Here is a 13,364-nt window from a genome sequence, read left to right on the forward strand (position 1 = left end):
AAGTTTTGTTAGAACAAAAGAATTTGTTCTATTTTTTTTCTTTTTGATAAAATATTAATGCTTGGTTCTTCCACTCCACTTATTAATCCTACCTCTGCCTTCTCTCCTAGCAGTTCATCTTTGACAGTTCTTTCTTCTTCTTTAGTCATCCTCTTTTCATGTTTTTTGAAGTATTTCCTTTTCCTGGCTTGGAGATTAAACCACGTGTAAGCAAAGGCACGGACCTGGGGCAGCAGAGCCTCAATGAACGGATGGAATTCATCCTATATGATAGACAGATAAACAAACATACCGATAGTACATACACATTAATCAGTCACAAAATCAGTTAAAACACACAAACAAGAAAGAGCAGTACTACATACCCTTAATGAAATCTTCAACACTGCTGGATTTCATCCTTGAATATTCTTCCATTTTTTCCTCCATTAGTCTGGGCAATTTTGGTATTTTTACTCATCTCATAGAATGGACAATTAGTGACTAATGGAAGGTTTGAAAATTTGTTTCATTAGGTCAAGTCAGTAGCACTGTATTATATTGTGTTAAAATGTCACAATTTCATTAAAATAATTTTTTCAGATTCATATTTTGGACCAGACAGTTTTTTTTTCATTAATAGCTGCTTCCTATAAAGTCTCAAAAAGCTTGTTTTTTAAAACTAAACATTTAATATAACTTGTCACATGCACGCTAAACCAATGCAGCTTTGAGAGAGGTTGCTGTCAACAGTCTTCCTTCACACTACAATAGGAGCTCCTTCTCTCCTAATTGGAAAATATTAGTTGGCATTGCAGTTACTGGAGTTACTTTCTGCAGTTACTATAGTTACTTTTCATCATAATGTGTGCTACATTGCTATTAGTGAAATGTGCTTGGTTGGATCTCAGTTGTATGAAAGGTAGGATCAATCAGGCATAATCAACTTTAAAAGAAAGAAAGAGCAAGTTTTCATTTTCAGTCTCAGACTGGAGACAGGCTACGCTGTGATCCATGGAGCAGAGACATTAGGGCACTCCACCAGATGTTCAACCTTAAAAGAAGACATCGTCCAAATCTGTGAGGATGGCATGAAGTTTGTGTTATTAGGCTAAGACCACGAGAAAGCACACCTTCAGAGGATTTCACAACACACCTCAAGACAAAAAGACACCAATAGTGTGGATGGGGTCCACATTAATCAAGTCACTGACTCAATCCCCCCGTCACTATTTGGCATACAAGGGACCAAATGAGTACCAGAAAAAACTAACCAACTTCTGACCCTGCAGGAAATGGGAGTGAAAATCTGATAACATAGTAGAGTCATTTTTGGGGGTTTCGTGACCAACCTCTCCGAACCTTTTTTCTTTATGGATTTGGCATTCTAGACCATTTTGAAGGAAAATTAGCTCCTATATACCTGCCAAAAATGATGGCTAACTTTTTTACAGCCCAAAATTCAAAATGACCGCCAAAGTCGCTGCCACTGCCTATATCTCAGTAACTAATTGAGCTAGGAGGTTGATTTTGGTGTCTAGACATAGGTTTTTGGGGTCAAGCATTCCAATACTGCCATTCCTTTACTTGTAAAACATGTCCATTACAGCGAAATCCAATATGGCCACCAATATGGCCACCGATATACATTTTTTTTGTTTCTCGACTACCATGTGACCTAGAAAGCTGTTGTTGGAGTCAAAACAGAGGTTTTGGGGCTCAAGCTATCTTTTCATGTCAATTGTAGTCTGTTAAACTGATTACATAATCAAGAAATCCAAGATGGCCGCCGGCTGCTATTTTCAAATGCAATGAAATTCATCATATCTGGTTCCAAATGAGCTAAAATGACCTGTGAGGTGTCATTTCTTGCTATTCTCACCCTGATATGAATCCATAGTGGCCATTACTGTCCAGATCAACATCAATTTTGAAATGGCCACCGGCCGCCATCTTGGATTACACTACAAATTTGATATCGCCAACAAGTTTTTTTCCCACATCTTGACTGGTACAGTCAAGATGTGGGAAAGTCCAACCTTACTTCACTTCATCACCACACCATTTTTTTTTACTTAAGTCCAACTTCAATAGTCTGCGACATCACTATCACTACTGGAGTCACTGCATGAACTCGCACTAGCAGAGTCACTCTGTGCTTCATCGCCGCTCTCATCACTGTTGACGTCTGTGTTCGGCTTGGGCGGTTTTGGCATGGACAATGGAAGTGGGGGTTCTGTCGATCGTACAGGTAGACAAAACCTGTTGACCAGATGCCATCCATGTCCTATCGGTGAAGGGTGTCTTTGCAGCTGGTAATGCTTCTGCAAATATGCTAGATAGTTTGCCCGAAGCAGGTGCTGATACAGACTGTCAGAGTCTGGCATCAATCGCATAGTGCTCTTCATCTTCTGGGCCCTCCACTTTGCGGCCCTTGCTTCTCCAGGTGTCTTGCTTTTGGTATTACCAGCTGCAAAGACACCCTTCACCGATAGGACATGAATGAAGTAAACTGTACCAGTCAAGATGTGGGAAAAAAAACTTGTTGGCGATATCAAATTTGCAGTGTAATCCAAGATGGCGGCCGGTTGATGTTGATCTGGACAGTAATGGCCACTATGGATTCATATCAGGGTGAGAATAGCAAGAAATGACACCTCACAGGTCATTTTAGCTCATCTGGAGCCAGATATGATGAATTTCATTGCATTTGAAAATAGCAGCCGGCGGCCATCTTGGATTTCTTGATTATGTAATCAGTTTAACAGACTACAATTGACATGAAAAGATAGCTTGAGCCCCAAAACCTCTGTTTTGACTCCAACAACAGCTTTCTAGGTCACATGGTAGTCGAGAAACAAAAAAAATGTATATCGGTGGCCATATTGGTGGCCATATTGGATTTCACTGTAATGGACATGTTTTACAAGTAAAGAAATGGCAGTATTGGAATGCTTGACCCCAAAAACCTATGTCTAGACACCAAAATCAACCTCCTAGCTCAATTAGTTACTGAGATATAGGCAGTGGCAGCGACTTTGGCGGTCATTTTGAATTTTGGGCTGTAAAAAAGTTAGCCATCATTTTTGGCAGGTATATAGGAGCTAATTTTCCTTCAAAATGGTCTAGAATGCCAAATCCATAAAGAAAAAAAGGTTCGGAGAGGTTGGTCACGAAACCCCCAAAAATGACTCTACTAACATTTTCTTTATCAGATTGCTCTTTCTAATCCTAACCCTAACCAACCCTAACCCTATTCCACCATTTTGGATTTAACCATTCTCCATGTGTAATGATTTGAAAGAAACTGCTGAACACTTATTTTAGCAACATCATCAAGATCACCACACTATGCCTCCTACTTTCCAATAGTTCTCTTTCCTTTGAGTTCTTCTTACAAAGAGTCCTTCCTGAGTTCTACTCAAGTCCTTCAAGACCAACTTGGAGGCTCTACTACGTCCACCACTGTTCTGACCCAGATCAACAGGCCAACCAGACAGTCAGCAGGAGCTCTGCCGAAGCATCACAGCATGCACACAAGTAACTTTCAGTCACTGCAATTTGGTGCAACCTTCTAAATTCTCTTTCATTACCAAATGTGGCAATGCTACGAGGGTTAATGTACTTTGGCTGACTACCAAATGACTGACAACGCCACCTGGGGGAATTTCACCCCCAGGAAATCTTATTAGAGGGAACCACCACTCCAATACAGGGAAAGGTCTCACAGGGATGTATGACATGAGAGACAGACATGACTCAAATATACACAAAATAGAATTTATTAACAATGTATTCTTTGTTTAAAATGACAATGTTCAATATAAAAACCTTAGTGGCGGTGCCACGAGACAGCTCAATAGTAGGTGGCCAAATAGAGGTAATCTGTTAGGACCTCCAGGGTGCAGCCACCGAACATCTATATACTGAACTTAGGGCTGAGGGCTTACCAGACTGGAATGACTAACTGAAGAGGGAGGGAGAGGGTCCGGATGCAACACACCACACATGCAAAAAAACAAAACCACTAAATGGACTTGCTCTTATATAGCGCTTTTCTACTCATCAGAGTACTCAAAGCGCTTTTACAACAATTGCTCCCATTCACCCAGACACACACACATTCACACACTAATGTGCAGGTTGCTAATCAACCTGCAACATCAGTCAGTATATACATTCACACACCAGTGGAACAGTCACTAGTAGGCAATTCGGGGTTCAGAATCTTGCCCAAGGAAACTTCGGCATGCAGCACATGACTAGGCGAGAGCGGGAATCGAACCGCCAACCATTCGATCATTGGACGACCCGCTCTACCACCTGAGCCACAGCCGCCCCACTAATGGACACTCAAGTGCTCTACTGTACAGGGAGTGAGGGGACCACCACCTCAGGGGGGAATCAGCCAGCCACTCGCCACACAGCCCAACAGCTCCTGTCCACAGAAAGAGAAATACGGTTAGCCCCAGGAACAGAGATCTCTAGAACTACCCTGACACCACACTATGATACTGAACCCTGGAGGTCGCCACCAAAGCCAATCAGGCCACTTGCTCACCCAAACAAATCAAACAAACAAAAGAAACAATCATACATAACCCAAAGAAATATTTGCAAAACTAAACACAGAATCCCGAAAAGAGAGAATAATAAACAGATTACAAAAATCAAAGAAAAGTAATTCTGATGCTAATAATTTTGCAAACAATAACGGGCGTGCCAGGCGATGGGCACACACACACCAAGATTGTTTTTAAAAGCAGAGAATAAAACCAATGCAGCAATTCCCGATTGGTAGAGAACTTGCTGCACTGAACATGGAGACAGCACATGAAGACAGAACAGCAGCAGCTTGCTTCAGACGTAGAGCGGCTCATCAATAAAACTGCAGCTCCTCAGGCATCGGGGCAAACAACCACAGAGAACCCGCATGATCACTGCCAACAGCAGTCAGAAACAGTCAGTTCACGGGCAGCCCAGCACACATTCAAAATGACAAGAATGAGCCAGCCTACCTCAAAAATCCAACGCGATGCATAGGTTATGCCCAGCTCCGAGGCCACACACCCAGCTCCCAGCCTTCGGCCAAGGTACCAGCCGAATTCTACTGAAAGCAACAAGCAGATCAAACACAGCACAAACGTCGCTGGGAGACGCAGTGACCACGTTGGAATGTACCTGACAGGTAGGTAGAAAAATACTCTGCCAGCATCTCAAGACTGCCCCGGCAAACCACGTGGCTGAGTGAACACCCCAGCTCAAGGTAGAGGACGCATGTGGAAAACGTGCAGCCCTCACAGATATAATGCACTCTAGCACCGCCCAATAATCAAGATGCGATTGGATGATTGCTCCCAGCTGCATTCAATGACTGGGAGCAACTGAAAACTATACCACCTGATCCAATACACAACATGAGTGGAGACGGACTGGGCTGTCCTGCCACACAAAGTCCTGTAAGTCTCCAAATTTGTCTACCATCAAATTAGCAGCTGATTTCAGGTGTGGTCTATTAATCCCTTCTTCTGCGAACGTCATATTACATCACAACATTTACCCCAATATTGTATCATAATATTATCTTCTCTTCCTTCCTTTCCCCCCCTCACTCACATTCACAGCATTTCTTTTGTGTTGTTGTCTTGTCTCAATGTGTGTTATAGTTATCATAATTAGTAGTTGCTATTGTGTTGTTAGTTTGATAAATCTACCCAGATAGCAAGCTATGGGTGAATCAATGTTGAATCTATGTTGAGACCTAACGTTGAAATTATACAGAAAGCGCAAGGTTGATAAAATGTTGAGTCAACGTTTGCTTCCATAGATTACATGTTTGCAAACATATATTCAACATTAATTAAACATTGACCTGTCAAACATTTTAATTAAACCAAAATACAATGTAGATTCAATGGTATCTTTTAAACACAAACGTCAATGTTGACAAAATGTTGTTGAATCAACGCTGATCCAACCATCAGTCTTCAGCCGTAACCACTATTCAACCTTCTTAACCCTAATTCAACATTGATTTAACATCTTTTGCTATCTGGGTAAAGTGTGATTTATGGTTGAAAAGCAAACGTTGACTCAACATTTTATCAACCTTGCACTTTCTGTATAATTTCGACGTTAGGTCTCAACATAGATTCAACATTGATTCACCCATAGTTTGCTATCTGGGTAGTTAGCCTAATCAATGTACAGAAATACAAATTCAGTGTCTCCACTGTATTAGTGTTCACATGTTGGTCCCTGGCTGCACAGTGACGTAGTGGTTAGCACTTTTGCCTTGCAGCAACAAGATCCCCAGTTCAAATCCCGGCCTGGGCCTGGGATCTTATGCGTGGGTTTTCTCCGAGTACTCCGGCTTCCTCCCACAGTCCAAAAATATGCTAAGGTTAATTGATAACTCTAAATTGCCCATAGGTGTGAATGTGAGTGTGATTGTTTGTCTATATATGTAGCTATGCGACAGACTGGCGACCTGTCCAGGGTGTCCCCTGCCTTTGCCCGAGTCAGCTGGGATAGGCTCCAGCACCCCCCGCGACCCTAGTGAGGATAAAGCGGTGTATAGAGAATGGATGGATGGATGAATGTTGTTCCCTAGCTTCTACTTTCCAGCTACCAAGTTTATATAAATAACCTTCAATTTAAATAATTTTCCCAATCATTCCCAAGGCTCTTACTGTCAGCACAGTAGGGGTGGGCGATATAGCCTCAAATCTATATCACGATACAATCTGAAATTTGTGCGATAACGATATATATCACGATATTTTTTCCCCCAGTAAAGATGCATCCAAATTACTTTTTTGTGAAAATACTCCAATATATTGCAGCAGAATAAAAACACTTTCAAAAAATAATTAAATTTTAGGAACATTTATTTAACATCTCAAACATGAGGAATTTTAAAATATTAGTAAATCTTTTGAAAAAAAACAAAGCTATATGGCTTGAACAAAAGTGCAAATTGTAAACTATCAAATAATTGTTAACTTAAGTCAAACAGGTCTCTTTTCCGTCAATGTAGAACAGCAGCTTTCATCAGTAGGCCTATCTAGTGCAAATACCAAAAATGAATATCAGTGAATATCAGTGCTATGCTCCTTGTGTGCAGTGACTAAACATTCTTGCACATCAGAGGTTGTTTGCCAGGAACACAAGTTTGTCCACTGTCTCAGGCTTCAATGCTGATCTGTGGCATGTTACAATGTTGCCACTGGTGCTGAATGCCCTTTCTGAGGGTGCACTTGTGGCAGGGATACAGAGGTATTTCTTGGCTATGATTGCCACCCGGGGAAAGTTGACTATCAGTGCTATGCTCCTTGTGTGCAGTGACTAAACATTCTTGCACATCGGAGGTTGTTTGCCAGGAACACAAGTTTGTCCACTGTCTCAGGCTTCAATGCTGATCTGTGGCATGTTACAATGTTGCCACTGGTGCTGAATGCCCTTTCTGAGGGTGCACTTGTGGCAGGGATACAGAGGTATTTCTTGGCTATGATTGCCACCCTGGGAAAGTTGACCTGGTGCAGCCTCCACCACTCCAGTGGGTCAGTCTCACCATCAACTTCCAGTGCTTGCAGGTAACTCCTCAGCTCAATTCCAATAGCTTCTCTGTCAGTGTGGGAAGCTGGGTGAAGCTGAGAGGATTTTTTGAAAAAACTGCCCAGACTTTGTTTAGTCTTCTTGGGTTCTCTCTGGTCTTCTTCAGCAACTCCTGTGCTTGTACATGATGACCCTGGCTCTTGCGTCTCCAGCAGTGCCTGAATTTCTGCTGTAGCTCTTGTGAAAATAAACTCTTTGCGGTCATCGACGATGTAAGTCGATCTGAATCGTGGGTCTAAAAAGGAGGCCATATCCAGGAGGTCATCAGTTGCAGGGTCTGAGTACTTTTCATTTAAATACTGGAGGATGCCCCTCTTGATCTCTTTTGTCAGATCTGTATCATCATCATGGGGGGGAAGGACTGTGTTGTTTAGAAGGTCAAGCACAGGTTTGACATAAGATACACTCGCGTATTCTTCTCCGGAGAGGGCGTCTGTGAACTCCATCAAGGGACTGAAGGTCTTGTTCACTGATTCTAACAAGTCAATGTCCTGCCAAGTTGGTAGCAGGTGTCTGCTTTTCCTGTCTTCTTTAAGGACCAGGGATATGGCCTTCTCTTGTTCCAGCACGCGTTGAATCATTTGCTGCCGAGAACCCCATCTTGTTGTTGTTTCTGTGATTAAGCGGTGAGGAGGCAGGTTTAGCTCAGCCTGGGCTTTGGTCATTTCCCTCTTCTTTTTCCAAGAGTAGGAAAAGGCACTCACTATTTTCTTGCACTTACTGATGGCACGCTCAACACGGGCGTCTTTCATGCTTCTCTCTGGGGACAAAATTGAAAGACATTAGTCCTATGTTCTTTTTATGCAACACAAAAGACACCAGATCTTTACCAACAAGTTAACATGCATGTGCAAACTAATTCTAGAAAAAGCCAAATATTACTTTTAACCACACACATCATACTTGTTAGTACTATATTTAATTACATTCAACATTAGTAATAACATATGCTCATTTCAAATTTTTGAGCTGGGCGAGGCAATTACTTGGAAAGTGCATCTCAAACATAAAGCAATTCGTTCTTTATCCTATATGTGGAGGGTAAAATGAAATGCAATGATTAATAAAAGAAATTCAAAAGATGACTAGATAACACAATACAAACTGTGCTTGGACTAGGGAAAATTTGTCTCTAGCCACTGTGGCTAAAGTGCTAGAATTTTGTTTAGCCACATTTAGCCACACTCTTTCAGTATCTGTACTGTGGCGCACGAAAATTTTTGAAAAAATGGAGTCCTTTTCCTGCATTCTGGTGCATTTTGAGGCCAAAAATTCTGTTCAATATTGCTTCAGTTTATTTCAACATATACTCGGTAGCGCTCTTCAGTAAAGGAGACGCGGTTTATTTTCTTTGATTATCGCTCGGCAAATTACAAAAAAGTTGTAAGTTAACCCTTTCTTCACATTTATTAGGCATAGGGTGACCATATTCTGTTTCTCTGAAAAGAGGACACACTTAATATATACACTTAATAAATAATATATTTATTAATCTAAAGCAATTCTCCTAAACAATATAATCAGTCACATAAAAATATGGCATGCTCTAGCCTTTAATAGTTATTGACTCAAGTTCTGTAGGAACACAGGTATTCAGATGTTTAACAAAATAAGAAATAACCATCTTTCTTAAGTCTGACACTTACACCTTAGTTAGGAAAAGTGAGGTAGAGTACCATTCTTTAAAATAACCTCCCAATTATCAATTATGTAAAAATAGAAATAATGCTTCAAAATATTAAACAAAAAGAAAAAAAAGAGAGGTAGCCTATTCTTCAATGTTCAGTTAGCCCATTCTTCAAAATAATGTGTCTAATGGCAAATGAAAAAATATATAAATAATGCCTCGAGTCAACAGTCCTTTTTCCTTCTTTTTCCTTTATTTATTAGCCACGGAGACATAAGTCCCAGCTTTGCAGACTGTACATTCTGCCTCCCATTTGTCATGACCCGGACGAAAACGGGTAATTTTTTCGCATTTCATCAGTGAAATGACATTTGCTTTTCGGCATTTTCTTTCTGTTCAAGTGTTTTCTCGCAGTGTGCCTACCTGCAACGTGAATGATAAATACACTGGTCTGTGACGCGCTCAAGGCAAGGTGTTGGCTGGGACCAAAGCCATACAGTAGAGGCCCACCTGGTGGATGCTGTCGATAAGCCTGAAGCACTCGGCTCATCCACTGAAAGCTGTCCTCCTCGCTGGCATCTGGCCTCTGCTCTGCCACAATTACTACCCTCTCATCATAGAAAACAGTGACCGAAAACACAGCGATCCTGCCACGGTAAACGGTCTTAACTGGCTACACAGCAAGAGCAGTAGCCACCAGGTCATCAGCGTTGTGTCTCCGCCAAGATCAAAAACCCGGACATTTGAAGGACTTTATAAACGCCGACCGGACAGCCTCTCAAAAGAGGACATGTTCGGGCAAAAGAGGACGTATGGCCACCCTAATTAGCTTCGCCACCGTGGCTAAACATGCTAAAAATGGCTTCGCCATCCTGAAGAAGGCTTCGCCTAAGGCGAAGTGGCACATGGCTAGCACAAGCACAGACAAACATAAAAGCAGGCAAAGTATAATAATGAAAAGGCACAAATAGCCAGGACTTCTAAATCAACCTACCTATGGTGAGGTGTAGCCTGTGCCCGAAGCACTGCAGTCTCGTCCAGCCGCTCACCTCCACCGCTTTGACGATGTTCACACCATTGTCGGTGGTTATGCAGACTTGTAGTTCTTCTTTAAGTCCCCATGACTCAAGTGCCGCCGTTAACCCCTGGGATATCACTTTGCCTGTGTGATCCTCAGGGAAATAGGATGTCTGTAGGCATCTGCTACACAACTTCCACTCTTTGTTGATAAAGTGGATTGTAAGACTGATGTACGGCTCCATTGTCCGACTTGACCATAAGTCCGTGGTTGTCGCGTAGTGTTTCATGCTCTCGAGATCTTTCTCTACTTGTTGACGGACTCTGTCATACATTTTGGGCATTTCAGTCTCGCTGAAATATTTATGGTTTGGCAACTGGTAACGTGGGTCAAGTGTTTTGATCATCCTCTGAAAGCCACTTTTCTCTACTGTAAAAAACGGCACCATGTCCTTGCATAAGTGAACGGTAATGAAGTTTGTGATATCAATCCACCGCTGATTCTTTTTATCATATGGAGTGCCTTTTGAAAATGCTTGCAAATTGTCAGTCTGCTGATTTGAAGGTCCTGGACCACCTTTTCTCTTTTCACTTGACTGCTTTCACGTTTTGGGGGCACGCAGTTTTTGGCAATCTTGGTATTCTAAAATGTGCTTCGTTTCGAGATGATAAAACAAATTGGTTGTATTCCCTGACCTCGTCTTAACTGACGCGCGACATATTTTGCAAAAAACGTTCTTCTGTTCAACATGTGACACCTTAAATCCAAACCAGTTCCATATAACCGAAGTAGCACCGTTCTTCTTCACTAGCCTCTCCTCCTTCGTTTGCTCCATGTCTGCAACAGCTGCCATGCTTTTGCGAAATGTAGTCACACTGTGATGACGTCATTAAAATGCGCTATCGCGATAGGCCGGTATTGTTAAAATCTCTGTCGTGGGCCAAATTTCTATCGTCTCTACCGTATATCGTTTATATCGCCCACCCTACAGCACAGCAAACATTTTCATTACAGAAATGTCCACCACCTCTAAAAAGCAGAGCTCTGGGACTACAAGCTGCTTTTGACATACTGTGCACCTGGAAGAGGAATTGGAAAGTACAAAGCATAAGGAGATGTAGCAAGAGATCAATGAAATATACTATAAATTAAGGTAAATTAAATTTTGTCTTCATTGGTAACACAAAGGTAGTTCCATATTTAACATCAGTTGTAATTGTAATTTAGAAAACAATGAAGTAGAATTGATCAGTTGTCATAGTATGGTTGGAAAGTTTTCGATTTCAATCAGCTTCCTAAATGGCTCTGCCTGCATGACCAGCTTCTCAACCACTGTCCTGAGCAGTCCAGCCTGTTTCCCCTGATTTTGGGACATCCTCCAATGTAGGTTCACGTGGATACCTTGCTTATCTTCCTGTTGTTGCCTCTGAAATTTAGTTTTAGCATTAGTTCACCCCCTGTGCATTTTTCAGACTCTGTTTCTTTGTATTATGTTTTCTTTACGGACTTATTGCCCCCAGGCTCACCAGCCATCTTTTGTTTCTTCTTCTGTAAATACCTACTTTTATCAGTAAGTATTTTTGATTAGTCACTCTGCCACAATCCCGCTGTGTGTGTGTGTGTGTGTGTGTGTGTGTGTGTGTGTGTGTGTGTGTGTGTGTGTGTGTCTGCGTGTCTGCACTTGGGTCCTTACCTGGTTATAATTTCGTGGTTTTATGACTCGTGTAAAGTGCGTGTTTTGCACATTTGTGTGGGCATCTGCTCTTTAATAGACTCTGCTATCGTTGAGCTTTGTGTCCTCGCTGGATACTTTTGTACACTTCTGCTCACCTGAAGCGAGTACGCACCTCCTCTTAGCCACCTGGCTGTTCCAGCCTGATGTGGGTCGAAAAGCTTCACATCTGGACTGTTCTCCCGTCGACGCTTCTCTCGCTCTGCCATCATCCCATGGCTGGAATACTTCGGTATTCAGCCAGCAAGCTTCGCTGGATCCATCAGCTCCTGCCCAGGCTTCCACCGCTGCCAGATCTGCACCTCCACCCGGACATCGCTCTCCCTCCCTGCCGGAGATACATCCACTGTGGGTCTTGCCATAACTTCAATTATGGTCCACCACTTGCCGTCCCCCCAGAATCACCGTCAGGACTGCAGGCCATAGGATAGCCAGGCCTAGCCAGGTCAGCTAACGCTCCCGTCAGGCACAACAACACCACAGTCCACGTCGGTCTGCTCAACATCCGCTCTCTCACGGGCAAGGGCCATCTTATCCAGGATCTCCTGGCTGACCGTAAGTTGGACTTCCTTTGTCTGACAGAGACATGGGAGCAGAGAAATGACTTCTCCCAGCTGAATGACGGCCTCATGAGGTCATGTGCAGTTCGCACAAGTTCAGGGACTGTTCTGCGGCGACCCATCCAGCTGTTATATCCTTTGGAAATTTAGATAAACTTTAGTTTATCGGGGGGGAGGATGTTGAGAATTTATTCGTTATTTGCAAGAAGGAATAGGGTTAAAATATAAGTCATAATAAGTTAACATTCATTTCGTTTAAACTGTTTTATGTGTTAAATGAGCAGTTAAATGGAAACCATCTTATTTGATTTGGATTGTTACATTAAAGGATTGCATTACCAGAGATGCTTTAGCAAAAGGAGATGGAATGAGACGTGATGACGTCAGTTGTTTAAGGAAGAGAAAAAAATCGTTGTCGGTGGCAAGTTATCGCCTATGATTATCAAACGCGATGTATACTCTGTTTTTTCCTCATAGTTTTCACTAAAGAATGTTTGAATGGAATAGCAAGTCTCGCCTCGTCATTTTATTTTTAAGCCGATTCTTCTACAACATTTTGGTGCCGAAACCCGGGAATACAGGAGATAATGGCTGACGAAGACGGAATCAATGAGGGGCGTTCGGAAGGTGGAGAACAACGTACTGAAAGGTTTAAAAGAAAGCGTTGGACAATACGGAGTTCTACCACGAGACTGCTGAACCAAATGGATGTTGAACTATTGAAGGAAGAACCGAACATTAGCTATGTGCGAGAGATGCTGGCCGTGTTGTCAGCAAAGGAGGACAGTCTGCGCGAGCTGGACCGTGTAATGGAGGAACACACCCTGCTGG

General features: G+C 42.4%; 1 protein-coding gene across 15 annotated transcripts in view; it reads right to left on the bottom strand.

The window, feature by feature from the left end:
* Positions 1-13,364, bottom strand: part of nfic (nuclear factor I/C) — a 185,846-nt gene that overhangs the window by 129,279 nt on the left and 43,203 nt on the right. For 14 of the 15 annotated variants that reach the window (XR_007941417.1, XR_007941418.1, XM_051947307.1 and 11 more), the window contains exon 2: positions 93-263. Coding sequence is in view for 13 of the 15 variants with exons in the window: in XM_051947307.1 (XP_051803267.1) it covers positions 93-263 (171 nt within the window). In the remaining 2 variants the exon portion in view is untranslated. Of the gene's footprint in view, positions 1-92; positions 264-365; positions 1,322-13,364 lie in introns of those variants that run through there. The other variant, XM_051947305.1, reaches the window with a different exon arrangement.

This window comes from Acanthochromis polyacanthus, chromosome 4, assembly GCF_021347895.1.
Source record: "Acanthochromis polyacanthus isolate Apoly-LR-REF ecotype Palm Island chromosome 4, KAUST_Apoly_ChrSc, whole genome shotgun sequence".
NCBI lineage: Eukaryota > Metazoa > Chordata > Actinopteri > Pomacentridae > Acanthochromis > Acanthochromis polyacanthus.